At 51.0% G+C, this 27,978-nt stretch overlaps 10 protein-coding genes across 10 annotated transcripts; 8 read left to right on the plus strand and 2 right to left on the minus strand.

Annotated features, from left to right (window-relative positions):
- Positions 1 to 42: 42 nt before the first annotated feature.
- Positions 43 to 699, plus strand: N7458_012338 (uncharacterized protein; the record flags this gene model as incomplete). The annotated part of the gene is made up of 1 exon (XM_056915720.1): positions 43 to 699. One exon carries the CDS (start codon positions 43 to 45, stop codon positions 697 to 699), a length of 657 nt encoding a protein of 218 aa, XP_056760474.1.
- A 161-nt stretch (positions 700 to 860) lies between these two features.
- nuf2 (kinetochore-associated Ndc80 complex subunit NUF2) lies at positions 861 to 2,583 on the minus strand (the record flags this gene model as incomplete). Its single annotated transcript, XM_056915721.1, has 4 exons — positions 861 to 974; positions 1,030 to 2,268; positions 2,340 to 2,472; positions 2,552 to 2,583. 4 exons carry the CDS (start codon positions 2,581 to 2,583, stop codon positions 861 to 863), a joined length of 1,518 nt encoding a protein of 505 aa, XP_056760475.1.
- Positions 2,584 to 2,696: 113 nt separating this feature from the next.
- N7458_012340 (translation initiation factor eIF2B subunit alpha) lies at positions 2,697 to 3,818 on the plus strand (the record flags this gene model as incomplete). Its single annotated transcript, XM_056915722.1, has 2 exons — positions 2,697 to 2,746; positions 2,804 to 3,818. 2 exons carry the CDS (start codon positions 2,697 to 2,699, stop codon positions 3,816 to 3,818), a joined length of 1,065 nt encoding a protein of 354 aa, XP_056760476.1.
- Positions 3,819 to 11,155: 7,337 nt separating this feature from the next.
- On the plus strand, positions 11,156 to 13,480 carry N7458_012341 (uncharacterized protein; the record flags this gene model as incomplete). The annotated part of the gene is made up of 1 exon (XM_056915723.1): positions 11,156 to 13,480. One exon carries the CDS (start codon positions 11,156 to 11,158, stop codon positions 13,478 to 13,480), a length of 2,325 nt encoding a protein of 774 aa, XP_056760477.1.
- Positions 13,481 to 14,482: 1,002 nt separating this feature from the next.
- On the plus strand, positions 14,483 to 17,543 carry N7458_012342 (uncharacterized protein; the record flags this gene model as incomplete). Its single annotated transcript, XM_056915724.1, has 5 exons — positions 14,483 to 14,910; positions 14,969 to 15,038; positions 15,101 to 15,640; positions 15,694 to 15,967; positions 16,027 to 17,543. The coding sequence occupies 5 exons, from the start codon at positions 14,483 to 14,485 to the stop codon at positions 17,541 to 17,543; spliced, it is 2,829 nt and encodes a 942-aa protein (XP_056760478.1).
- Positions 17,544 to 18,402: 859 nt separating this feature from the next.
- N7458_012343 (thioredoxin family protein) lies at positions 18,403 to 18,849 on the plus strand (the record flags this gene model as incomplete). Its single annotated transcript, XM_056915725.1, has 2 exons — positions 18,403 to 18,425; positions 18,528 to 18,849. 2 exons carry the CDS (start codon positions 18,403 to 18,405, stop codon positions 18,847 to 18,849), a joined length of 345 nt encoding a protein of 114 aa, XP_056760479.1.
- Positions 18,850 to 20,386: 1,537 nt separating this feature from the next.
- Positions 20,387 to 20,848, plus strand: N7458_012344 (uncharacterized protein; the record flags this gene model as incomplete). Its single annotated transcript, XM_056915726.1, has 2 exons — positions 20,387 to 20,523; positions 20,578 to 20,848. The coding sequence occupies 2 exons, from the start codon at positions 20,387 to 20,389 to the stop codon at positions 20,846 to 20,848; spliced, it is 408 nt and encodes a 135-aa protein (XP_056760480.1).
- A 1,595-nt stretch (positions 20,849 to 22,443) lies between these two features.
- N7458_012345 (uncharacterized protein) lies at positions 22,444 to 24,768 on the plus strand (the record flags this gene model as incomplete). Its single annotated transcript, XM_056915727.1, has 3 exons — positions 22,444 to 22,980; positions 23,036 to 23,221; positions 23,281 to 24,768. 3 exons carry the CDS (start codon positions 22,444 to 22,446, stop codon positions 24,766 to 24,768), a joined length of 2,211 nt encoding a protein of 736 aa, XP_056760481.1.
- Positions 24,769 to 25,323: 555 nt separating this feature from the next.
- On the minus strand, positions 25,324 to 26,037 carry N7458_012346 (OPI10 family protein; the record flags this gene model as incomplete). The annotated part of the gene is made up of 1 exon (XM_056915728.1): positions 25,324 to 26,037. The coding sequence occupies one exon, from the start codon at positions 26,035 to 26,037 to the stop codon at positions 25,324 to 25,326; it is 714 nt and encodes a 237-aa protein (XP_056760482.1).
- A 285-nt stretch (positions 26,038 to 26,322) lies between these two features.
- Positions 26,323 to 27,352, plus strand: N7458_012347 (thiamine pyrophosphokinase-related protein; the record flags this gene model as incomplete). Its single annotated transcript, XM_056915729.1, has 2 exons — positions 26,323 to 26,363; positions 26,425 to 27,352. 2 exons carry the CDS (start codon positions 26,323 to 26,325, stop codon positions 27,350 to 27,352), a joined length of 969 nt encoding a protein of 322 aa, XP_056760483.1.
- Positions 27,353 to 27,978: the final 626 nt, after the last annotated feature.

Here is a 27,978-nt window from a genome sequence, read left to right on the forward strand (position 1 = left end):
CCTGCAGATTCTCGCCGACCTGCCGCAGCTGATAGTAACGTCATGGGTTTGACACGATCCGTCGCTTCTTTCGGGTTGGTGACCGATCTACTTCAACAACTTATCGATGCCGGCGCAGACACTCGCCTGATTGTGTGTGGGACCAAGGCCGAGTTGCTCATACAATTATCTTGGGCTATACGGGCACAACATGCTGATTCAAATGCCGCACCGCGCCATGATCTGCTCACCAAGACCATTGGACTACTAGCAAACTCAAGCAGAATTCAACTGGCGTTCTGTCCATCTGTCGAAAGTCTCCGAGCATACCTTGCAGTTCTCAGACCAGTCGATACTCCACACTATGATTCTGAGCCAGAAAGAAGCCGAAGCAACCCGTTGCTCGTCATCCTCGACATGGTAGCCTTGCATGTCCCCACTATAGAGTTCTCTGCGCAGGGACTGTCGAGGTCATTTGCAGCTTCGGTCGAGTCTGCTTCACGGGCCAACGTGGACCTGATGCTCTGCGAGTGTACCAATGCCGTGGACACTATGAGCCCCTACTGGGGAGACAAACTATGGGATACGCAAGTGCCTCTACTGAACGGCTCAGTCCGTTTGCGCGGCGAAGAAGGGACCTGGGGTGGACGGGGTGTGCCCATAAAGCAAGTTGCACAACGCTGGTTCGAATTCGACCGAGGCATGCATGAAGAGATATGATATTGATCGGTGGTGCCAAAAATACAAGCCAAAAATACAAGCCAAAACTGCAAGTGTGATGAAACTCCATGAAAAGATAAATGAATCCGCACTGTCCGGGTATCCTGGTGCCGACCGCTGAACTCCTGATCCATACGTAAAATCCACGAAAGGTGAAGGGCTCACAACGACTTCTCCATCTCGGTGATGTAGAGCTTGATGTGGGACTCCAACTTGAGATACTGGTCATGGGCCGCTTGAATCTCGCTCTCGATCTTCTCTTTGAGATCAACCATCTAGGTATTAAGTCAGTACGTAGTTGATGTCTGCCGCCGTGTATGCGAGACTCACCTTCTTCTCTGTCTGCTCGATCCGAATGCGTCTCCGCTCCATATCCCGTTGCTTCTCTGCACGCTCTTCTCGAAGCTGTTTTTGCACATTTCGGAGCTCCTCCATTCGGATCTGCGCTACCTCTGCTTTTTCCTGTGCCGTCTTGCGCAGCGATTCAATGCGTTCCTGCCACCGTACCAATTGGCGTTGCAGAAGCTTTTCTGTCTGCTCAACTTCCCGCACGGTATTTCCCTTGTCAGAGATAGCATCCTTGTTCCGCGCGGCACGAGCCTCTTCTTCATCCTCTTTCTGTAGCTCGGTGGAAATATCTTCGAGCAGCCTGACGCATCCCTGAACGTCATTTGAAACCACAGTAAACGTATCGGATGATGTCTGAAGAGCCCGAGCACGCCGTTCCATGGCGTCAATCTGTGCCTTCTCGCGCATCAAATTCTCGGCCAGCTCAGTCAGGGAAGATTGCAGGGTGGCGGGCGATTCAAGTACGTAAGGTCGTAGCTTCTCTGCTTCTTGCCGACTCCTCACTGTCCTCTCAGTCTTCTCCTCCAACTGTTGTTGCCGCCGCGCCCTGTCACCCTTGACTCGATCGAGGGTCTCAGCTACCCGTGACTGCTCAGCCCCCAATTCACGAAGCCGTGCCTTGAGCGCATCATTTCGGGCAACTTTCTCTCGAACTTGAATCTCGTTGGCCTGCTGACCTCGTCGCATCTCGGCCAAGCGTTGCTGCATCTCTTGATTCTCGGCCAGGAGCTGATCGATTCGCGCTTTAGTCTTCTCGGTCTTGTTGAAGTGTTCATCGATCACCAGGGTTTGCGACTCGCGGAAACGGACAAAGTTGATAAGGTAAGAAAAGATTTTGATGAGTCGATCGTGAGTTGGTCTTGTCAGATCGGTGAAGGCGAAGTCATTAACTCCGCACTTGACGGAAACATGAGCTGTTAGCAATAGGTTTGCGTCGCCGGTAGGGGATTGATCAATTACCTCCGCCAGTAATGTCCGAATGCTCATAAAGAATCCCATGAGATTGCGCGTGTCATTGGGAATGATGTCGGGGTAGTCGCCGCAGAGATCTTCGGCGGCTGCGTGCATCGCTGGTTCTACCGTCTCGCGTGTAATGTTCATAAGAAGCTCTGCGAACCATTCGAACACCATCTGAATTTGTTGGGCATTGGGTTTCATCAGGTCGGCCGCGGTAAAGGGGATTCCAATGTCGTTGATACATCCTGCAATCTCTTTATCAGGCTGTAATCGCGTCAGTGGTAACTCCAGTAATCCAACAATACCCATCAGGGTCGAATTCAATCGCGACTCACCAGGCGCATCAATGCGTCATTGTCGTCTTCCTTCTTGCGGGTCCGATTCTGGTGCTGTTGGGAGCCAGCCATGCTCATTCGATGGTTGTACGCCATAGTGTCCCAAGACCACAGCGGCCGGTATGCACTTGAGCTTTGGGAAGACTGTCCAGGAGCAGGGTGGTGAGGTGTCGGGGTTGAGCGTTGTTATGGTTTTGCGACCAATTGTTTACTTTGGAGAGGAAGCCCGCACACCCGACCGCATTAGGCTAGTTCAACGCTGAGGGGCACGAAGCAAACAAGACAAACACTGCCCATCGCCCAAAGAAATCGTGACTCTTTCACGACTCAACTCATCTCATAGCTCCAGGCAACACCATGGCGACGACTACAGAGGAGACGGCTGCGGCCGGCTCGAAGCCATTTGAGTGAGTATTCAAGATTTTCGAGATCCCAAGACCCTACGCTGACCCCGTCGCCCCTAGCATCGTTGCGACATACAATGAGCTCCTACACTCCGACCCCGACATCACCATGCCTATCGCTGCTATTGAAGCGCTCGTGCATGTCCTCACACACTCACCCTCCTCGACGATCTCCGAAACTCTCGATCTCCTAGAAAAATCCACTGCCCACCTGAAACGGTCGATTCCCAACCCCATCGGTTTGTCGGCCGGCACAGATCTCTTCCAGCGCTATCTCATTACCACATTACAACGGCCGGGCCAACTGGGCCCTGCTGGGGACTTCAAGGCCATTCGCACACATCTTCTGTCAAATGGTCGATTATTCATCCGACGTGCGAAGGAGAGCCGACAGAAAATCGCTGCGTTCGGCCGCGGCTTCATTCGCGATGGCTGCACGGTACTCACTAATGGTGGTTCCAGAGCAGTAGCATCGCTACTTCAGAAAGCGGCGGACGAGGAGGGTGGTCCATCTGCAGTGCGCTTCCGGGTGATCTACGTCTTGTCTTCAATCAGTCAGAACATCGAGGAGCCATCTGGAGAGCCCGAGGGTATGGAGACGGTACGCGCTCTGCGTGCCAAGGGTGTACCGGTTTCCACCATCCCGGAGTCGGCGGTGGCCTATGCCCTTGGAAAGGCTGACATGGTCATTGTTGGCGCTGAGGGTGTCGTGGAGAATGGAGGAATTGTGTCCCGTATGGGCACTTATCAAATCGGCTTGCTTGCCAAGGCGATTGGCAAGCCGTTCTATGTGGTGGCCGAGAGCCACAAATTCGTCCGTCTCTTCCCGCTGGGCCAGTACGACCTGCCAATTGAACAGCACGTCGTCGACTTCAAGTCTGCGGATGATATTGCTGAAGAGAAAAAGAGGAAGCAGAACTTGTCGGCGGACGCTAATGGCGACAAGCCGATCGAGCTGCCTCTCTCTGACTCGGTCGATTTCACACCACCACACTTGATCTCTGCGCTGATCACCGATAGCGGTGTCTTGACTCCCAGTGCTGTCAGCGAGGAGCTGATCAAGATCTGGTTCTAAACAAAAAAAAAAAAGCTCTGCGTTTGGAGTGCTGTTACCGAAGAAATCGTATGCACCCTTGCCTAAGTGCTGGGTCTGCTGTTCGAGTTTTTGTGTGTTTCTAGCTTTTCAGGCTCACAGTCTTCACGACGTTGATGAAATGATGGAAACCACGCTCGTGGAATATCCTTTCCCAAGCCCATGCTCAGGCTTATCTCGAATGGATGTCGCCCGGTGGTAGGTTGGCCTGATTCACACCTAACGAGGGTGTCCCACGCTCTAGGGTCTTACCCTGGGTGTGGTTGAGTTGATACGGTCATCGCTCAAATCAATTTACCTGCTGGTAAGATGGGAGGGAATTCACCTCTTCTTGCCTTACACCTACACAAGACATATCTCGAGGCCATGACGAATAGCTAGCCTTCTCTCTTACCATTTTGATAGACTCAATACAAACAAAGAAAATGGGAAGGAGGTGCATTCTGTTCCGAAATTGTAGCAAGACGAGTAACACATGATACTAGTCTACCTTAGTAGGATCCTTTAGCCAGGGCTGATATATAATCTAGCGAGCCTAAAAGCAGAGTCGGGTATAGGGAGCCTGGAGTGGTTCCGCTCTATAGCAGCGCTTGAACCCGTCACACCTTTCTCTCTAGTTTATACGTAGCCAACTGGGTATGATTCCAAGTTTTTGCCATTCTTGGGAGCCTCTCTAATGGAATAGCTCGTGCCACAGGCCGTGAGCGCGGCCAAAACTTCCTGTTGAGTTATCCGAAGTTGTGCCAGACAGCAAGACCACATTTAATTACGAACAGGCCATTTCAAAAAATCAGATTGCATAGAGTGTAAACAACACTTTCGTTGGGTATCGTATCGTGAAATCAGATCGTCATAACTCATAGTAAAAAAATCCTCGACGAGGTCGAGAATCCTCGTGGATGGAGGCAGTTTTCGGGATCGGTGAACAATCGTCCACCGGAGGTCAAGCTTTTTGCTGCTTTGTTTGCAAGTCGAACCTCCGCACTAGAGAACAGGTTTGATATACTGTTCAGTCGCGCGCCCAATCTCGGAAAAGACCTTGACTTCTATCAGGGTGAGAGCCGGCTCGCGATGACAACGCGCCATTCTCGCGTTTGTAGCGAGGCAAAGGCATAGAGAAGGAGATATCCGAGGGCAACGAATATCCACAGTGGGGCCATATCCAGTGCAGCAAGTTCTGGGTCCCTTTTGAATAGTTCCGTGTAGCACTCAACCTGCAGAATGTCGGTGTAGAGGTGGTCGCTGTGCGAAAACGGACGGTGGAGCGGGCGGAAGTATATACTGGGCCGATGTCGACTGAGAAAAAGGGAAGCAAGGAAATAGCCACAGGCCAAAATTCTCCAGACTGAACTGGGAATGTCTGTTCTTCAAATACTCAAGAGGTGTAGGAGTGTAGGACACAGTACCAGACCGCCAGCGGTAGTTTAGGAACATAAATGGCCGAGACGAAAGAAAAAGAACCCAGCGCATTCCATGCGCGAAGACCCCATCGGGGGTTTAAAAAACAACCAGACCGACAAGTTGAGGCCAACCGACAGGTCTAGAGCACTAACATCTCCGAGATGTTCCACCCAATAGAGAAGACGAGGTGATGCCCTAGGTTTCCTGCTCATTCCGAGTGATGCGGGGTTTTTTGTTCCGTTCTGTGCGCGTTCTGCTACCCTAATCGGGCCTTCGTCTTGTCGACTGTAGGGCAAAGATGTGAAAGTTTACTCTGAAGGGCCTATCGCTAAGCGATGTGCCAAAGACTGATTCGACTGGGGTATAGATCGACTCCCCCGCGGTCGGTCGCGTGAGGTGGGTTCAATGTGGGCAGGGATCATTGGAACCTCCATCAATCAGGGTCCAGAGTATCGTCAATTTGAAACGACGGGAGACTTGATTTTTTCGGGGTATTGGGACTGAGGTGCTTTTCAACTCTGTGTATTACTCGAGACTGAGCATCTGCCATATAACTCCCCATAGTCAAACACGAGTTCTATTTTGAACCAGATCGAGATATACATTTTTGACTTGGTATGCCAACACTTATTTGTATTATATACATCAAAACTGTTAAATTTTAATTAACAACCTTAGAAATCTTCCATTTTCCAGACGATCGGAGAACAAAGACCATTGCTTGTAACCTTTTGTACGGACAAGAATCTTCCAGCCAACGAAGCACAGAGAATAGTTATACAGCTATATCTTTCCACCCTGGAATCAATGACTCTCTCCATTCAACCCCCAATGGACTCTGCTATCAAGTCTCGACAGCCGCACGATCCCGATGGGGCTTAGTATATCTATATTCCAGCCTCTACGAGCTCTACAAAGTACGGAACGGGAAAGGAAAATCTAGTGTTCGGACTCGTATGATATACAGGAAATGTAAAGGAAATTGAGGTTATCACCAAGTTCCAGTTTCCCCCAGTAACCCTCCCCCCCTTAATAGCCTAGTGGTATTACCACTGGACGTCTCATCGGGGTTCGACGTCCATGAGGCGTGGGTAAATTCCCGGGGAAACGAATGGGGTCCTCTAAGGTGGAGGGTTACTTCTTTTTTATGCTACCAAGACATAGATACCACCACCACGGTCCAATTTTTGCCCTTATTGAATCATGATTCTTAGATAGTAATGACTATTATGAGAATAAGAATATATTAATTATATTTTCAGAGATATTTTATAAGATCTAAAAGGGTTTTGGTGGTATTTGGCTGTGATATCTGGAAGGCGAGCATCGCGGTGATGTACTTGAGCATCTGAGTGTGTCGCGAGATCGTTTGTATGGACCGAGAGATCGAGGGTTCGATCACGGGGCGGACGGTTTGCGGAAGACTCGACCTTGGGTACAGGCACAGAACCACATGACCACAACCCATGACTTCTACTCAGTAAATGCAAGACCCGAGGAAAAAAGCGACCAAGATCGACTTCAGCCCGAGGAATGGCCCTCGTCATGAGCCCCACCACTTCAACCCCGCTCTCCGGTTCCTGAACCAACTACAGTATCTCCGAGAACCACGGAAGAAAGAAGAGTGACAAAGCTGACTACTTCATCTGCCTACTTACTATACCCGAGCAAGATCATAAGCGCAAGGACAATCTGGCCCAGCACCCAAGATAAACTGTCTATCTGTCTATCCTCAACGCCATCAGAACCGCATCGAGACCCATTTGCCAGACCTAACTCATACACTATACATCCGTGCAGCAACACACCCTGTCCACGCTGTGCAGATACCGCATCCTCCTGAGGAACAAACCATTATTTATCCGAGACACTCTCCCCTCCCCACCTCACCAGCATAATGGATGCCCAACCACTCACCACGTCAACTTCCCTCCCCCGTTCCAACACACCCAACGCCCTCCACGCACACCCCCAGCAAGCCATACATCCCACCGAGCCCGAGTCCGAACCCCAAGTCCGCCGGTCATGGTCACTGAAGAGGTTACTTAGCGGGCGCGGGAGCCGCCGATATCGTGTGTTGGAGCGGGAGCCGAATCGGTTGAGGAAACGTGTTGCTGCGTGAGAGTGTGATGGGTGTGCATTGGGGGTGGATAGTTGCAATGGGGGGTATGGAGGTGTATGAATGGGGGATATCTCGACGATTTGGTCTACGGAAAGTGCGTGTGTGAGTTTACATGATGGAGAGGCCCTGACCTACTTAATGACTCTGAAGACTCTTGCTGGAGTGACTGGTCGGGGTGGGTCTGATATACATCCTTCAAGATGAAGATATACGGACACCACTCTCTACTAGACGAGTCATGGACATTGTTATGGCGGAATTGCATGCTAGCCTCCGAGGGGTCCAGGCTATGGAGATGGTTGCTTGGTCTCTTTCTTCCTTTTTGATCTCTCTTTCCGGGGATGACTTCTTCGATGATTTGGTTCTCGGCTTGACATCTATCACAGACGAGCTTGCATCCCGTACGGCGTTTACATTTAGAAGGCGCGAGGCGGGGGCGATGAACACTTGTCATATTTTTTGTTATCTCTCTCCAATCTGATCATTTCTTCCTAGGAGTATTGTGTATATTGTGCACCTTGTTTCCCTATGATCGCACTCGAGGCATCAAACCGTCACGACCGCCAATCCTTGGCCATCCACCCACTTGACTTGACCAGGTCGGCCTCCCACATGTCCCGGCTATCGTGGCAAGTGCCTTATGGCTTGTATTCCACAATCCCTGTCCCCACCAGCCCTGATTCGCGATCTAGAAAGGGGATCACGCAGTGGGTTGCCGATCCGAACGCCCCGTTTGTCCACGTCTGCCCTGGATCGAGTATGGACATATGTATTCAGTACCTGCTAGATAAGAAGCAACAAAATCCTGTAACGGCCGACATCTCTCCCCCGCGCCGTGATAAGATAACTTAATTGGGTTAACGGTTGGCCTGACTCCGCGCTAGCGATATCGATGTTAGGATCCGAACGGGTTAGGCTACTAGGCAAAGGATGCGTCGGATACTTCGGCAATGGGAGAACGGCAGTACAAAGTACGGATTTCCGACTACAGTAGTACTGTATCCGTCTGATGCCCAAGGTCTCCAGTTGCCTGATTAGATCAGGACCCTGATTTGGATTACATGGCAGACGTGGAGGATTTGTAGCGGAACAGGGCTTTGGGGAGTAATTGTGGAACAAGGCGTTTGAGTAGCATACGGAACCCTGCCAATGAACCTGCAGACCTCATGGCACTAGCTGAGAATGTCTTGTTCTAGCTGGGGAAGTCGGAGGGCCTTGAGAGCCTCTCGAATCGGTGTATCGGGGCAGCGGTGTCTGGCTGACTCGTGGCCGACTTGTTCCCTGGGAGTATGCAGTTAGTAGTATCAAGTGTGACAGTTCGATTTTGAACTGGTTACTCCGTAGTTTGAGTGCTCACTCCGTCCTGCGCGGCCATTTAAAATTGCCGACGGACAAGCCAATCGGCCCCTGGTCGCAATCTATGTAGTTCTCATCTCCATCGCCTATGCTGCTGGATACTTAATTTCAGTTTGGTGGCGGCATGAATAACTCGCGCCACTCAGCCACGGCATTCTTTGCCGTTCACAGATTTGCCGTCATCTTGGCCACGCTTCCTTTGGACCATTGTGCCAACCAAATACCTTTGTTGATGATCTTGATCTGCCCCCGCGATGTACAAAAACCTTAGTTGAAGGTTTTTGCCGATCGCACTGCGCGATGCTCTGGTGTGGACTGCTCTCTACACAGGGCCAGTCAATCTTGACGGAGAATATGCTCCGTACGTCGCGAGTGATTGAATGGCGAAAGAAGTGGAGGGGAGCAGAGCACACAGACCGTCCGACGACTCACCATCATCGCTAGCCCGCCCGTTAGCTCTGACTAAAGTGGTCAATTTTTGCTGATCGGGTCCACTTTGGGACAACTGGCTTTCTTAGTTGTTACTTGCACCTTTGTCCCTGCAGGATTCCACCGGGACGATGGCTCTGCAGTAGTCCGGGCAGTGCCTGAAGATGTAGCACTCGGCCCCAAGTTTGGGGTCCAGGGTTGGAACTTGGAGGGTCTGACTAACGCGATCCTAACCTGAGAACCTCAGGTTGCGGAATGGATATAGCCGGACAGATTTCCAAATAATATACCTGGAGGTGATAAGTGGTCACCGGTCTCTTCGCTCCCACGGTACGGCCTCCCGCTCTGAACCGTCTCGGCGGGTAAAGACAGGTGGCAGTTGTTGGCAGTTTATTGGGGGATGCGTAAGATCGACTCCATTCCCGCGTGTCAACCCACGGAATGCGGGCTTCTGGACTGGCGGTGGAAGGCAGGACTCCACCGGGCGTCCAACGGGGTGCCTTGGCCGTCCCTGAGGGCACGCGCGCATGGCACGAGATCCAACCCAGCCCACCTTGAACCGGGGGGCTTTGCCGCGGCCCTAGGCGTGTGGAGGGGAGAATTAATGAAGAAAGCGAACGGGTATCCGGAGCATCGAGTGTGGGCGAGAGCAAGACGAAGGAAGCGGTCCGAGGACGAACGTGCAGGTTTAGCCACGAGCTTCTTCGAGCTTGCCGAACCTTTTCACGATCGGATCGGCCTTGGTGTGTGATCGGAGTTGGATCCGATTTTCGTTGTTCCTTTTTTGGCGGTCTGCTCTCGATTATTTTCTGCATAGGGACCAGCTTGTCGCTAATTAACGGACTCAATGGAGAGCGTTGGCCATGAACAGTGTGAATGGTCACTGAAGGTGTATTTGGAGTGGATCTCCCCCCAGGAATGATGGGTCCTGGAGACCGCAAATTTCCCACGGTGATGTCGACGGTGATCCTCTGGCCCGCTAAGGCTTTTTTTTTTCGGTCATCTGGGTATTTGGGCAGTATTTCTTGGTGGTTCTCTCGTGCAACAAGTGACAGGTATCGCTGCGTTCTCGGCACTGGATATCCTGGTCGGTCTGGATCTGGTAGGAGAGATGTATCGAAGGGGGCTGTCGTGCATCGATCCAGCAGGTACCAGGTACCTGTGTGACAGAGTCCAATCTGATGTTGATGGGCTGCAGGGTTGAAGAAAGTACAGTCCAGTCGTACTGGATGAATAATAATAATTTGTTGGTTCGAGTGGGTTCGTGAGAGGAAGAAGGAGCGTCCAAGTGGGTTTATTTTTAGGGAAAACCAAAACAACCCAAGGGTCTGGCCCGCCGATGGACTGGTCGCTCGTTGTTGATTCGGATGGAGGACGAGTTAGTTAACCAGCGACTCTGTCGATTAATTAACTAACGATTCATTACTCACGGTTTTATTCTTCGTGACCCAAATCCGATCATCTTCTTATTATTTTGGGGCATCTTCCCATGCTCTGGTGTCCTCTATTCTCCGTTCTTCGCCACCATTCCTACCCAACTTGGTAGTGAGTTTGCCATTCACAGCCAACCCGCTTCGACTCCTACATACCTCGTCCCTCTTCTTATTTTCTTTCTTTCTTCCTCTTCATCCCATTACCTTCAAAAAAAACTTTCTTCTATCGAACCTTGCTAGGTAGTACAGACTATCGCCCAACTAGTGCTTCTTCTCTCCTCCCACCCACCCTGCCCCCCTTCGCCCAGACCACACTCACACCGTCTACACACCGTCTACGATCGCTGCCCTTTTCGCGCTTTTCGCTCTCTCCCACCCCAGCTCCACACCCACTGATGACGCCGGTGGTTCTGCATCGACTGCGCTGCCACCCCATTTAGTCGGCACCTCTCACAGTTCACTAAACTGCCCTCGGGCCCGCTTTGCTCCCTCGTGTCCTCGATGAATCCCGTCGCCCGTCTGCACGATCTCTCCGACCAACATCGACCCTGCGGCCGCGAGCTGCACCACCGCGCCCCATGGCGATATGGCCGTTTGGTCGCAAGAATAAGCGCCACACGATTCAAGTGAGCGCCGATGAGGCCAGCGTGCTTCAGCATGCCCTGGACGAGCACGAGCACGAGCACGATTCGCCCGCTCCCGTCGCGGAACCAACCTTGGGCCGTAAACCTTCCCGCCGGGTTTCCAAACGCCACAGCAGACGCTGGTCGCGTAGTGGTGATGGCTCCGACAGCCAGGGGGCAACTGGCCAGACAACCTCGTCGCAGCGTCCGATTTCCTCTATCGAGCACCGCCGCTTGTCCGAGGCTGACCATGATCGCGCCGGTCCAGAACAGACCTACCCGCGACCGATGTCAAGGGCAGGATCCCTGTTGAAGAGGCAGAACCAAAGCGGACCTAACAAGCTTCGCAAAAGCAAGCGACAGACCCATGAGATTTTGCGCGAGCGTGAGATCAAGCTGTTGTCGTCCACCCCAATCGATATCCCACGCCGATCAACTCAACCCGTAGGCAGCGACTATGAACACCGGCATCGTGGGCGACGCGCTGATCGCTATATGTCAGATATCAGTCTGTCTATTCGCAACTCGGCCGCATCTTCCATCTCGGACGTCTCCGATCCTTTCACCTACAAGGTCAACGCGTTTGCTGCATTGACTCCGCGTCCCGTGGTCCGTTATGTCGAGACACCACGTCTACCCACCACGCGAAGCAACAATACTACAACAGGCCCTGGAGGACCGGACAGTGAGCGACACCCGACCCGAACCACCTCCGGGGACGATTTGTACTACTCGAGGCGGCGTGTGAATGAACTGGCGGACTCTTTGGATGCTAGTACTCTGCGAGAATTACTCGAACGCGACCGTCGCCGTCGGGAGAAGAAACAGCTGGAAGACCAAGAAAAGCTACGTCGCAAGTTGCAGGAACGCGCCGATGCGCAAGCCGCAGAAGAGCGTCAGCAGGCGATTGAAGAGACCCGGCAGACCCAGGAGGTTGAACCCGAAGAAGCTCCCGCCATCGAAGCTCCCGACGCAATTGCAGTTGAGCAGCATGATATCATTGTAGAGGAGCCCATAGCTGAAGAGTCCGAAGAGTCCGAAGATGCAGCACCTGCAGAGCAGTCGGGTACATGGCTACAGGATGAGTCGAAGGAGAGTGAGGATGCCGTGCGCGAGTCGCTTGAGAGTGTCCATGTAATTGGGAACATTGACGACAGATCCATCCGGGAACCCAAGCTGGCCAACCGACCCAGCTTTGCTCCCTCGCATGAGATGGGCATGTCGCGAACCACCCTCTCTCCATCTCAGTCATCTCTCCGACATGGAATCAGCAGTCCCAGCCATTCCCAAACCTATGGTGTTGGTTCTGCTTCCGACATCTCCGAGCGTCGCCCGTCTGACACCAGCGGTCGCCGAGGAGGAAACACCATCACTTCCCTCTTCCGACGTGGTTCATCCCGAATCAAGCGACGATACAAGGAACGATTCCAAGACTCGAGTCCTGATGTCTCTAACGCTTCTCACGAGTCTTTCTACCGCATTCAAACCCAGTCTTCGCCTCCACCACCCTCCATTATTCCTCCCCGAGCTTTCATTGCTACTGGCACCGTGAATCGCCCGCATTCCAAATTCACAGAACACTTTGGCGACGAGCCCATGTCCCCTCCAGACTCGCGTCTTCAATCGCCAGATATCCCTGAGCAGGTGCCCGAGTCCTCGCTAGAAAACGAAGAAAGGACCACTTTCCTGCACGGCCCAACTCCTCCCTTTGTGGGCGTTGATATTGTGAACCCGAAGAACCGTCGCCATCTCTCCCTAGGCGATAGCTTCGACGAAGCTGACAACCTTCCCCTTTCTCAGTCCTTGGCATCTATCGATTCAGAAGGATCATGGATGTCGGGTCAGTTCTTCCGCCGGATGTCGCAAAAGGCCCCCAGCAGCCCCATCCGCCCCATGACCTCGTTTAGCGCCGCCATGGACAGCCCGGTCGAGACACACGATGATGTCCGTGACTCAATCGATTTCCGTCGAGATAGCAGCAACATCATGGGCGAGCCGGAGCTACTAGACAACGATGATGTTTCTGCGAACGACGCCAACAAGACCGCGGAGACCTGGCACCACAGCGATGTCGCCCGCCGGCCAATCCTGGTCAACCCCGGTTCTCGTCCCAAGTCCACGGCTGCCATACTCAAGACCTTCCCTTCGTTGTCTCCCATTTCTGCTGAGGAGGACTACGTGGAAGAGGACCAGGATGGAGACAAGTTGATGACCACTACTCCTCAACCGCAGCGCGTGGCTAGTGTCCATGGTGTTATCTGCAATGCCGAGGATGAGTAATTCTCCGGCATCGTTTCGCATCTGCTTTCTCTCCACACGGAGATTCGGGCCATCGAGTCCACCAATTTTGCATGCTTCCTGCATAGCCCACACTCCTTTAGTCCTTTGCTTTGTTGATTTCTTTTGTTCAAAGACTGCTACGGCTCTGTGATGTGATCCGGGCGCAGCGATCGCCATCATCTACGACGCGACGCTGAGTTCATCGATCACGCTTCCTGTTTTTGTAATAGAACCCTTTCACCACGCTTCCCCTCATCCCATCCCTATCCCACCCCCCTCCATCTCCGCGTTTGACCTGCCGAGCCTGTCAATTTGTACCGTTGTTGTTACCATTACACTTCGATTTTGTTGATACCCCCCAACTTGCCCCCTGTTTGTTCTGCTTCAAGTCCTTATCCCAGGCATAAATCCAATCTTCCGTGTTTCCATAGCCCCAGGATCTGCCGATATTGAATAAAGGCTGTATCTGCCCCTTGCTCTTTCTGCCTTGCCGGATGGCCTTGACCCTTCGCACATATGTAGCTTGGTCTAGCAAAGCCTGCGTGTTCGATTGACAAGTGATTTTCCTCGCTCTTGTCAGCCCCGGTTGGTGATGTTTTTAATACATCTTTTTTTCTGGATTGGATTGCAGATTCGATGTCCCTAGGCAGAGCCTCATAGAAATTGTGCTTGTTTCAGTTGTCATGTTTGGCCCTCTTTAGACCTATTATTTAGCCCCCTTTGCCATTCTGAGTTGCAACTGAGCAAATAGTCTCAAGTCCAACCAGAGCCAATACTTATTTTTCAGTAGCCGCCGACTGCTGTTCGTTTCGCTGGGATATGCAAGTCGTTGGCCAGTGATTGGCGCCGTGCAACGGACCCAGTTAGTCTGGCCAGGCAGTGCATCTTGGGCGGCTAAGCCCAAATCCCCGAACACAAGAAGACCCTTGTTCCCCTTGTCATGGAGCGTTTTAATTCTTTAGTTCTCATTGTATTCCTTCCAAATATCATTATAATCAAAACATGGGCGACCCCTTCTCCGCCGCCAGCAGCGCAATCGGAGTAATCTCACTGGGCCTCCAAATAGCCCAACATCTAATAACATTCTGCCAAGCGTACCAGAGCTACGACGAAGATGCGCAAAGAATCGAATCCAAAGCCGAGAGTCTGCGAAGACCGCTCAAGGCTCTCCGGGACATCATCGAGGATGCACAAGTGTCTAACCCCGAGCTTGCAGAGGACCTCTCGGAGAAGGCGTTGGGTTTGCAGCGGATGGTGAATAGACTCAAGGCGACGATTGAGCGGCATTTACCGGTTATTTCGGATGGGCTTCCAGAGAAGATTAAGGGCCAGTTGAAGAGGGTTGTTTATCCGTTTCGGAGGGATGGGTTGAAGGAGATGTTTGATGATTTGGATGGGATTCATAATGCTCTGCAGACTACTTTGAGCATGTAAGTGGTTATAATCGGGTTAAGCTGTGTGGTGTATGTGGGACTTATGGGGTTTTAGACATTCAACGCAGAAGATGAATCAGTTGGGATTGATGCAAGAGGCTATTCTTGCGGAGGTGCAGCAGATAGTACGGTCATCTATCGAGCGAGACATGCTGGGTACTGGTTACATTGCTGATTGGATGTCTAGCGCATCACTCTACAGGAATATCCCGAGGGAATGCCACCCCCAGCATTACTTAAATCGTGGTGTGACAGCCACTGTGGTCATGACAACACGTCAGTTGCAGAGACACAAATTACAACAAGGACTTCGACCTCAGAACTCGCTATTACGACGTCCTCTGATTCTGCTGGCCATGAAATCTTGCCCTATACCCCCAAGCCAAATAATAAAGCAGAAACTACAGCAAAATCATTCAAATATCTTAGTACTCTTCTTCGAGTCGCCGTCACGGCGTCCTTCTCACTGTCGAAAGGTGCCGGGGGGTTCTCTATCGCGCCATCCTTAAGTGTACAAACACTGTTGAACTATAACGGAAGCACTCTCGAATTGCAAATCACCCAATTTTTCGACTTGAAAAGAACGACTATCTCTGAATTTGACCAGACTGTCGACAACTGCATTCGCCAAGTTCAACAAGCATTTTCTGCTGGAAAGTCGAAGCCGTCGGATATCTTTTACTTAGACTATGCACCCCGCGATTACAACATGGTGTCTTATGTCGATGTATGCACGCACGCACTCGGTTTTGTGATCAAGAAAAAGCTAATATATCATAGGCGTTGGTTCCGTTTGATATAGCAACCACGCGAGAACAACTTCCTGGGCTGCATAAGCTTACGAGGTTCCTTGTCGACAATGGTTCGCGGCCTAATAACACGTTTAGTCAAGGAGCCTTAAGAGGATTGCTTCGGTTTACGAGGTTTCAGGAGGAAGAATATGCGCTGGCTTCATATCTCGTTGCTCATGGGGGTCCTTGTACCCTGGACAATGGGACCTTGAACCATATTGAACGATACAACATAAAGTATATCCTCTCCAGAGACAGAGAGCGTATGTATCACTCGTTGTTGCCTCATACCCATTGACTGAAAGGCTCACCGGATCTTTAGTACTCGTTGTTCCCGAGGTTGCAAAGATCATATTTCAAGAATTAGAGCAGAAGCTGCTTTCCGGCTTGGAATCTGGTCGGATTCTTTCCAATGACCAAGTGTGCGGATGTTCTTTACTTCAGCTGGCGTTTGGATGGCCAGATGGTATGAAGATTCTTCTTGACGCAGGAGCGACTATTGGTAAGAGAACCTTGATCTCATTCTGGGGCTGCCCCAGCTCCCTCATTGAGAAGGACGTGGAGTTCAATAGGTTTTACTATTCCAACAAACTACTCTTAGAGAAGGGCAGTGGGTTGAGTATATCTGACTTGCAAGTTGCTGCTTCGCCAAAGTTACTGTCACTGTTCGCGAATGAGCTTGCCAGGCGCCGATGGAGACTCTGGAAACTGGCTCAATCATCTCTTCCCGCACATGAATTGCAAGCATTCCATGCACCTGAGAAGGCAGTCCCTGACATGAATGCTTCGAGAATCTGTGCAGCGCTGGCTGCCCGTGGCAAAACTGTTGACTCCTCTCTTATGGTCAAGAGCAACTATGTCTCGGTTTATGACCACCGGTCACTTCAGCCTAGAGTAATGGAAGAATTATTGAAAGTGGGTTTCACGAATTTTGACTCGCCAAGCCCCCATGGGGTCACACCATTGATGGAGGTGTATAATTCATACGTCGGTGGAGAGGAAGGTATTGAAAGGATGCTGTGGCTTCTCTCCAAGGGCGCAGATATTGATCGCAATTTACCCCTCTCCAATGCAAAGACTGCACATCTGGTTACGGTGCAACTCGTCGGCTTTCTTCTCGGTGCATTGGAATTTCAACGACCTGATGATATTCCCGGTTACTGGACAAGCTGGGAAAACAAGATTTTGAGGCACAGAAAAGACCTCTTTCGTTCTCCTTATGTCGCGGACAACTGCAGATGTGCTTGTTGCCCTTATGGATGCACAGTCATCTCAGTGGCTCTGCGACAAGTGCTTGGGTGGCATCATTGGTTCCAGGTTTCGGTGCCTTCATATTGGCTTCGGCGCTTGCTATGCTCGATTATCGGATGGGTGAATCTAGACCGAACCATGGTGCAGAATGTCATCAGAAGTCTAACATTCGATGCCCTGGGTCTCAAGCACACTTGTTGTACTGAAATTGACGGTGTACTTGGGTCCCGCGACAGGAAGACTGCAGATGAAATAGAGGGTCGAGACGAGGAAGAAATTGCGGAGATCCGAGAAGAGTGTATGAAGGGGATTGAAGAGCTTGAGCAGCTAATGCTTGAGTTTGAAGCAACATTTGACGAGCTTGGCCTTCCATTAATCGAATTCCTTACGGGCTACTGGCATACCCGCATGGTGCAGCACCTCCTGAAGCGTGATCCATATAACGAGGAACATGAACGAGAGACAAGAAACATAGGGGTGATTCTACAGGCGGAAGATGAAGATTTGAACAGAGTCTCTCTTCTGATCGGTGCGCAAATCAAGGAGGCCAGTAATGTTCTCGACGGCTGTTGTGATTTTTGCACTTGAATAGTCGATGTATAGGGCTTGCCTCGTGTCTCATAATACAATAATCACTGATCCCTTAGCGCATAAAAATATGATCTTGGAGTCCTGCTTGTGGTACAGTAGTACTTTCCTTTCAGTATGTAGAAGTCTTGTTGTTGTCTTGTGAAACAAAATATTACTTCCGGCGTTTGGAGTTGAATTTCGGCATTTGAAAAGCCGAGGGTGCCTCAGTCGCCATGCATGGCCAACGCGATGGCATCATTTTATGAGTCAATATGAACTGACAATTACTCAGTCTATTAATATGTATGAGGATGTCCAGCTTATTAGATTAGATTCTGCCCTATATCCAAGCTATTCCATGGCTGTACAGTTGATTATTGATCCTAAATATCAGTCACGGGTGCTGATCCAGAACCGCTCTAATTCGTAAGCAAGCACGCCATCCACATTCTGCCATCGACGCCCGCCCAACCTCCTTTCTGTTCTGACTCCCAAAGAGCACTGCAATTGGACGAATTGATTCGAAAAGTTGCATCAGGCCGTGACAAATTCAGCATGTTCCCTGTGAGTCGTTGTACACCGCCCAGATCGCCCAGTCAAAGCTGCGCCAGACACTGCTAGATGGCTCCATGAGCGGTTGATTCAGCCGCGCTGGCTCTTAGCTAAGCTAGTGTTGGCGGAACGTCATCGCCCTATAAAATCCGATCGCCCCTCTTTGGCTTGCCCCTCCTTGAATTTTAAAGCTCACAGTACTTTACTCTTTTAGAAACCTTCCACATTCCACTTGACTCGCCTTTCGGCCCCTCTGTCTCGCACATCTACTCCGTTTTTCCGCCTGCCTATCGCTCAACGTCACTTTACCAACTCATCCTTCAAAATGGGCGTCACTAAGATCGAGAGGTGAGTCACGCTGCTCTTCCCTGCGTCCACAGTCCAACGTGTCGAAATGTGATTACACAAAATAAGAGAATATCTGCTGACTATCAATTCTTCTACCTATAGTGCTCAGCAATGGAAGGAGCTTGTTGAGGACAGCACCGAGCCCGTCGTTGTCGACTTCTTCGCCACCTGGTGCGGTCCCTGCAAGGCCGTCTCCCCACTCGTCGAGAAGCTGAGCGACAGCGTCACCTCCGTCAAGTTCTACAAGGTTGACGTCGATGAGCTCTCTGATGTTGCCGCCAACAACGGCATCTCCGCCATGCCCACCTTCCTGTTCTACAAGGATGGCCAGAAGCGCGACGACCTGACCGTCCGCGGCGCCAACCCCCCGCTATCCAGAAGGCCGTCGCTGATATCTCCGCATAAATTGGGATATGAATGGTAAGGTCCAGATGAGTGACCTTTTAATATGCGTTATAAGAGAAAAAACAAGAGGAAATGATATCCGGCCTGGGGCCCTCTGTACCCTAGAAATTTCTCAATTCATATTTTGGATATTGATCATACTTTCTTTTCCTGGTTCCAAGTATATGGTTCCAAACATAGACTGATAGTAGTGATAGGATCTGGTATAGTTGCTTCCAGGAGAATCATCATGTCACACAGGCGATGGCTTGCATCCTGCAGGCGGAGATCACAATCCCTATCGGATCGCTTGACATGTTCTCCGCAGGTTCTGTGTCAATCTTGGCAGGTTGAGAAACGTTGCTGAGTTGGATGATGGCATGTCTATCGGGTGCATCACATATGAGCTGTCGAATAAGCTTAGATCAAATGACAATATGGAGCTAAGGTTTGCCACGAGTCTAAAATCTCCGACCCTCTCGAGTCTCCGGCTGCCTAGTTGCTTTGAGCCTACAGTCTCACCAAATTAGAACTCCGGAGCTTCTCGAATTGACCTCCGACCGTTTTCTGTCTAATGTATTGCATATGCACTTGATCTATGAGCCGAAGCCAAGACCACGAGGCTGCATAACATCATAATGATACGTGATACTGCTGTGATTTAATCAAAGAATGAATGGACTCATGATTTGGAACAGATTCAGGCCTAATATAGATCTGATCTTAATCAATTGGCCTCTTTGGTAAGAGGATAGAGTAGAAACTACAGGACATGTCTAGTCCGCTTTCTTCGGAGAGAAAGTAGCTAATCCAAATAAGAATGTCAAAGAACTTGCACAAACAGAAATGGCCGACCTAGGTCGCCTGTCGAGACGCGATTTCAATCTAGATTCTAGACCAGTCGCTTAGTGAGATATCAATTGAAAGACACATCAAGTAAGAATCTCACGAAATCTTCAGTGGCGGCGTCAGCAAGAAGTGGTTTCTATTCTGGAGCTTTCTGCAGACAAAAGCACCAATCCTCGATCGCGTGTTGTTAGGAAAGAGCCAAGAGATCCATAGTTCCAATTGACACATCCCAGGGATGCAAACGAACATCGTGGACCAAGTGCACCTGAGAGACGGTTGACAGTTGCCATGTGGTTGACAACTTGACCCGCCGATGTCTCTCGCTTGCAGCTATCCACTCATCCACACTCCACCTCTGCCCCGGCGAAAATGCTACATATCGACTTGAAACGCGAAAACGTTCTGCTGATCACGCAGAGAAGAGTGGACCGTGCTTGAAAGGGATAACCGACGCGGCGGACGCAGGAATACGTCCGACGATCCGACAATCCGCGACCGGGTCGAGTGGGTTCTTGGTTCTCGGCTTGGGCCGAGAAAGCATGTTTGTTCCATGGGCATGGAGGCATGGACTCATCAACATCGCATGACTTCGACGAGAACTCAAAGCATGAGGACTTGTTTGTCAGAGAACATACCAAAGAGGCCCGACACGATGGATCAGATCCGGTCGCTCCAGCGTACAGAGTGATCGAATGGGAAACCAAGCCCGAACTATTGGGCGTCAAGCCATGGGCCAGCCAAAACCTCCTCCACCACCAACCTCGGCCAGTTGCACGCTAGCGAGGAGAGATCTATGTTATCATGAACAGAACCCTGCGCCACCAAAACTGGCCCTATCAGTCTCTGTGAATGAGAGGAGCTCTGAGTGGGTAGGCCAAAGTGCTATGTAATTGATTGCTGGGTATTCCTGATTGATTAGTGCTCGCACTGCGACTGAAATCGCGCTTGGCCGTGTTGACTTTTCACTAACGAATGGTCCGAGGCACGTCCGAATCCAGCTTCCTTGGTCGAATGGCTCTGGCTCATGGATTCGCGCCCGCTGCGGCTCTCTGGAGCCCGGGGACTCGGTCGGAAACCTTCCACGCTCCGGAATCATTCTTCCGATCGACATGTTCGATTCTACGCGCTGGTTTGACACGCTAAGCGGGAGCTTTACCGACGTTGTGACTGATCGTCGCGGCCAGCGCTGACCTGCATATCCAGATGACAATGCAGGCGAGAGAGAACAACCGGGCTGTTCGAAGAGCATGCAATTGCCATTGCGAGAAATGCAGTCCTCCCATTCGGTCCCCTCTTTCTTTGCGTGGACCCGCCATGCATCGACCCAATTCGCGCTTGGGAGCACGGCGCAGCTGAAGCTGCGCTGCGAGTAAATTAATGTTGCCCCAACGAGCCGTCCCAATTAATCAATTCATCGGAGGGCCCGGATGGAGCACGGCCAGAGTGTGCGTGTGCAGTTCATGCTCGTCGTCGCTTAGACGTCAATCAAACCAGTTCATCAAAAGAAATCCCTGCTAGCTCGCGCTATCTGGTCGATTTGAGTTTGCAGGAGTCTCCAAATGCAACAATCACATTATGGCGCCGGAGACAACCTTTCTCGTCAAATGGCCGGCGATGCACAGACACTGCATCTCAAGCACTGGGTCCTTTTTAATACCGTGGGGCCTTCTGATACGCTCGTCGGCAAGACCCCGCCCCATAGTTCCTTGCCCACTACGATCCGATCTAGATCAGCACCATACCAGTCCAGCGAAAGATGACTGGCTCATGTACGACGAAAATGGCCCTCGCTTGCAAGCTCCATTCTCAAGGCTTGGTTTCTATCCCCCCTCCATGGCCCTAAAGGTCCCTTTCCTTGGCCCATGCTGAACGTCAATCTTACGGGATGGGAGATCACATCGATCAGTCCGAAACTCTGTTCATCTTCCTTTCCACCTGACAAACCCTCTTGACGGCCCTTGGTACTCTGCTGACAGCAGCAGTCAGTACTACTGAAAAGGCATGTGGATGTATGCCTGCAGCGGTACTTCCGTAGTGCCACGCGAAAAAGGTCTCATGGGGACAAGTGCAGGCTACCCACCAAGGAGTGGATCCGTTTCTGCCTTCTAGATCGGATATCGCTGGCCCACGGTGGAAGTTATTTGTCCGATTGCATTTTGCTAGCTTAGGCTTTTGGCACTGGGTCCAGCCTTGAGTTGGGATGCGAGAGATAATCCCGGTCAGCGTAGTGGAGGTCTGCATCTGGGAGGGCGTGTTTTCAAGTCCATTATTATAAGATACCACTGGCCAGGCTGTTTGGTCTAAAATTTACCCCAAATTATTGGCACTACATGATTGTCGCTCCTTTCCTTGGCTTTTACTTCTTCCGCTATTATCTTTGATATTTCGCTGCGATTTTCTCCTCTCCCTCTCTTCATGTTATAATATAGTTGCCATCTCCCTCTCAAAGTCGGTCGGGGCTATTGCGCCTCCTTGTCCTGCTGCAAGAGGGTCGACACTATTCAGCCAATGCTCGCGTTGTAACTCGTTTTTCAACGCCATCCACCAATATGTCCGGAACAACCTCCCATAATGCGACCACCATGCATGTCTCATACCTCGCGGGGTATATCTTCCTCTCCTATGTGATTAGTTCGATGGGATGTGCTACAACACTGGAATTGCTCCATCGAAGGACATCAAGGTCGGGATTCTACAACTGGTATGCTATAACCCATTTTTACACAAAGTATTCGGCATGGCTGACAGAAATGGAAGGTATCTGTTACTAACCTCATCGATTACAATGGGCGGTATTGGTATCTGGTGCATGCATTTCATTGGAAACCGAGCTATTGTCCTCGGGCATGGAGCGAAGGATATTCAGATCCTTTATAACGTCGCCTTCACCGGTACATCATTTGTGCTTCCCGTCATCGTGCTACTGACGGCATTCTACTCCGTTGGTGTTGAAGAAAAAGCCGGCTATTTGCGCATCTTGATTGGAGGTTGGTTGACTGGAAGCGCTGTGTGCGGTATGCACTATGTGGGACAATTGGGTATCGCAAATTATAAGTGCTCTTATGCCGTCGCCAACGTGGTTGGATCTGCTATCATTGCTGTATTCTCCAGCACCGTGGCTTTGGGTATCTTCTTCCGATGGAGGGCGACTTGGACGGATAGCTGGTGGCGACGAGGGATCTGTGCTTGTTGCCTTTCGGCTGCTGTGTCGGGCATGCACTGGACGGCGGCGGGGGGCACTTCGTATCGAGAGCGTGATGAGTCGATTCAGCATGGCACTCAATTATCTCGCAGCCAAGTCGTTATTATCTGCGCCGTACTAGTGAGTCTTCCATAACATTGCATAGTGGCGAATCGGCATTAACAAGCTTTCACAGGCCTGCGTCTCCTGCGTGATTTTGTCCGCCTGTGCAATCGTTGCTGGTGGTAATCGACGACGATCGACTACTCGAGCGCACCAACTCGTTTTGGCCTGCGCCTACTTTGATCCAACTGGACGTGTGATGGTTACACCGCATGCCCTTCTACCGACACGAAAGATTGTCGATCACTATATCGGCCGAGTATGGTTCCTTACCTGTTGATCAGACTGCGTCAATACTGATTTTATTATTCCATATAGACCTTCAAAGACGACGACCTCACTCGCACTCATCCCACTTTCCTATGGGCTTTCAGGGCTAGCCGTAATTGGCCTGTTGTCAAAGACCTCATTCCTTTCATGCGAAACCGCCTCGAATCCGAAGGGCAAGCCATCCAGAAACATGTGTTATCCCGCGGAGTTGTCATGGATAAGGAGACCGAGCTACAAACGGATTTCGATACCTTGTTCAAACAACTTTTCTGTGTCACGGCCCAGGAGCTTTCAGACGAACTTCGCCAACCTCTGTCTGACCTGGGAACCCTCTATGACAATGTGCTGTCCACCGCTATTCCCGTCTCTCGACTATCACGCGCTGTGGGCCGCTCATCGCTGCGGACTGGTAAAGGTCAATTGATATTTAGTGTTCGGCAATTGCAGAAGCATGAAGCCAACCGTTTTGCCTCGCTGGGATTCCGATTCGCAACCATCGAACATGTCACATCAACCATGTCCCGCCGTATCCACGTCCCCGAAGCGACTTTGGGGGAGCATCTTCGCGATATGCGTGATTATGCAAGCTCGAGTCGTGGCTTCGGAGAAGGTGTGCATCTCATTTCTTATGTGATGCGACCAACCGTCCAAGATCACTTTGAAATTCTCACCACCAAAGGAACCGGAAACCCACTTCCTTCATCTACACTTCTAATTAAGCGTCTCTCTGTGCAGCATCTCGATCTGATTTCCCACATGGATGGCTGGTCCATGATTACATGTCTGAAATACCTCCAATCGAAAGCCGCGCAACAGACTGATAAAAGCATGGAAGCATTCCGTGAGCAGCTAGTCCTCGGCATCATGACGCTCGCCAAATCCTTCCCAGAGGAGATGCGTTCAGCCGCAACCTTCTCGTCAAGACCTCTTCTCGCGCCGTGCCGGACTGCCATTCGACGATCCGAAGAACACCAGCACGCTTCCCAATGTACCCTTCTTACATTCTGTGTCGTCGCACCCCTCGACACCCAAGTACCCAATCCCGACTTCACCTTCACCCCATTCCGCCTCTTCCGTGTACAGCAACAGGTCAACGACGTTATCGCTGATCGAGACGGGTTCTCGCGCGAGCTAAACCAGGAATTCTTCTGCACGGATGTTCGCTCCAATTCCTCAGTCACCGAATCAGATGTCATGTCAGCCACACGCTCGACTATCTTGAAACTCTGGCCCACGCGCAAACACCAACCACCTCCTTCCGGTCACTCCCAGGAGTCGCTCGTCGAGACTAACACAGTTCTGGGCGATATCACCGTCCAGAAAGAGGTTCGCGTCGATGTCACCCGGATTAATGAGAATGCTGCACAAAACGTGGGACATACGCATGATGCGGTCATTGCTGCTGGGGATGCTATTACTACTCCCGCGACGTACGTCGATGAGTTGTATAGTCTCTGCTATGCGCCGGGCATTCGTTTGCGGCCGGATTCGTCGCTGCACGCAATGGCAGTGGCTCGCCATACTCAATTGTCATGATCTCATATCTCCTTTTTTGATTTCTTTCGTCGGCGTTGGTGGAGGGGAAAATGCCCTGGTTGGGTTGGACACAATTTGCTACTTATGTTTCCTTATGTCGTTACGGTACACTTTTTCTTTCTCACAACTGGCCAGTGTTTTGGAATGGAAGGCCCTGTATATAAACTCTCTTTGTGAATATATTGAGAACCTAACACAACTTGAATCGACCTCGATATCGTGCGACTCGCCGTCAAAGTATTGCGATGTGATTATAGCTATCTCCCTACTCATACATGAAAAGACTCTCTCACGCGACCCCGTATAACGACACAATACAATGTCACCTATCAACAGGAACCCCAGAAAATTACGAGACCAAAAGAACGTCAAAAATCAAATACCAGTCGCTCAATGCAAAAAATTCATGTACTCCTGAAACACTGCCACATGCAAGGCACACACCCCACAAGCAGGGATGCCAATCCCGACACGGTAGGATATGCGGGTCTCAGCTGCGCCCACACCTTGCACTTAATTATACTCAGCTCAGCTAGACCCAGTACTTTGCGCAATCTACGTTGCGTTGGGATCTGCACGTTCCAAGAACGACGGATCCATATCAATGCGCCGCTCAAACTTGGTCCACCAATCGCGGAAACTTTTCAACGGTACAACTTCATGGCCCTTATTTGAGGGATCGCTCTCTGCAAAGCTGGCGAGGAAATTGAATGCGCTGCCGATGATGCGCTGCGCTAGCATTTTGGTCGTGATCTGCTTTTGTTGGCGCTGCTCGGGGGTTTGCTGGACCAGTGCGGTTGAGATGGAGGGTTCTGTGTACGCGCTCTCTGCTTCTAGCGCTGATAGTTGTGGCGCGATGTTCTGAACTGGTTCGATTGAGATTCCTAGGGTTGCGATGCCGTTTGCGCTGCCTGCGGAGCCCTCGTCAAGCATCTCGTCTTCTTGTTCGGCTTCGGTGCGGCCGAGGCCATTGTTTGATTGTGACGGAGCCTGGACCTTGAAGATGCCGGAGGGTTTCTCGTTTGCTAGTGCGCCAATGAATCGGAAGTCGGTTGGGTTGCCTGTGTTTGGGTCTGGGAGCTGGATGTAGATGGCAGCGCCAGTGTTTGGTGGCAGGACTGTGCCAGGTAGGAGGAAGACGACAATCTCGGTGAAGGATGGGCTGAGGGGAATTGTGAAGGCGAACTTGGTTGCTTGGCCGTTTGGTTGGCTGTCCACAGCGACAATGTCTGTAAGACACGGCCGGCCGGGGATGACGACGGAGAACATTGGTCGCGGGTTACCAGAGGGTAGGACTGAGCTGTATAGTGAAAATTGAGAGGAATTGAGAGTCGACTAGGGAGGAGTAAGGAGGCTGCTTTCTAGCAGGTTCGAGGAAAGCCTTCGGCAGGAATGGCAGATTCCAGATGAAGCTGGTGACATAAGGAGGGGAAGCTGCCCTTATCGGGCGATAAGGGCTTGGCATCGGCGGAGGGACATTCTCCGCTGGTTCGTCCATCGGGCATCTTTTAAGGTCGATACATTCGGTACATTGGCCGGTAACAGATTGACAAGATGGTCAAGTCCAATCTGGATCTGATCCGCGAATGCGATAAGTACTGAACCCATCTTTTATATCTGCCCTGCCCCCGACATCTTGTCTTATCCCCCGCTCAGCTTCCCCTATTACGAGGACAACCGCGTCGCGTACACCGATAACCTCAAGAAATACCATGAGTTCCGCGTTTCGGGGTACGATGTCAATCTAGGATATATCCTGAACACAGTCGTCGAGAAGTTTCCTTGGCCGAAGGAGATCTGGGAAGTCGATTCTGCAGCCCAGACAGTCACCCTGGTCACATCGGCAGATGCCGATCCCGCACACCGCAGCGAGCTGGTAGCGCAGAGTATCGCCGAGGCTGTGAAAGTAGGATGCTTCGAGGTGTTGAAAGGTTGGCGCAATGAGAAGTACCCCGTCTACGGACCTGGCGGTGAATACCTGCTCGAGATGGAGCGCAGCGCAACACCGCTATTCGGCATTGTCTCCTACGGCGCCCATATGACCGGATACGTCGAGGATGAGACGGGCTTGAAGTTTTGGGTTCCTCGGCGCGCAAAGACGAAGCAGACCTACCCCAGTATGTTGGATAACACCGTCGCCGGAGGAATGTGTACCGGTGAGAAGCCATTCGAATGCATTGTCCGCGAGGCTATGGAGGAAGCATCCCTACCAGAGTCTGTTGTACGTGCTTCCATTGTCCCAGTGGGATGCGTTACATACACTCATGTGCGGGACTCCCGCGCTGGTGGTGAAATCGGCCTCTTGCAACCTGAGGTGGAATATGTTTATGACCTGAAGCTCGATCCTTCGGTTATTCCCGAACCATGCGACAACGAGGTCGAGGAATTCAACCTGATGTCTGTATCGGAGGTCAAGGACGCCCTGTCTCGTGGCGAGTTTAAGCCGAACTGTGCGATCATTATGATCGACTTTTTCATTCGCCATGGTATTTTGACCGCCGAGAACGAACCAAATTATCTGGATATCATGGCCCGCTTGCATCGTCGTATGGAACATCCAACGGCTTCGCATTGCATGAAATAGAGAGTGGGTGTAGGGCTGGCCTTGTAATTTACTCAGACATGGCCTACGCCCGCACAGATTCAATTAAGTATATACTTTAGAGCTGTGGAATAGTGCATGGCGAGCTGTTATTATGTGCTCTCTGAACAAGTTGGACCAAGATTACCCACTAGGTCGAATCCTTATCTACAGAAAATACAAACCTATCATCCAACAGAATGCCTCATCCATTCATAAGTTACTATTATCACTACCTCTCGATGCGAAAGAGAGTTAATTGGCTATGTTGGTGGGTGCCTCGCACTTTTGCTATGGGGCTCCAAAAGAAGTAATTGGATAGAAGCCCAGAATAATCACTGCTTGACCTCTTTTCTACCACAAAATCACGGAGTCTCTGGCCGAGGATATCAGTCTAGTCGGTTTGCCTTGAAGATTAAATACCATTTGGTAGGAAAGCCGCATTCTCTGGGTTGTAGGCAGTTCTTTCCTAGATGTTTGCTTCTGTCAAACCTGACTTTCCCCTCCATCTTCTGCAGCGGATAATAAACATAGCAAACGACCTAGTCTTCTTTGTTATTTGAAAATTTTGTCCTGGAACACCTCTTCATTATTACTTTCTGTTCTCTCCTTGACCATCCTTTTGCCCA

Source organism: Penicillium daleae (genome assembly GCF_028827525.1).
Source record: "Penicillium daleae strain IBT 16125 chromosome Unknown utg000009l_segment0_segment0, whole genome shotgun sequence".
NCBI lineage: Eukaryota > Fungi > Ascomycota > Eurotiomycetes > Eurotiales > Aspergillaceae > Penicillium > Penicillium daleae.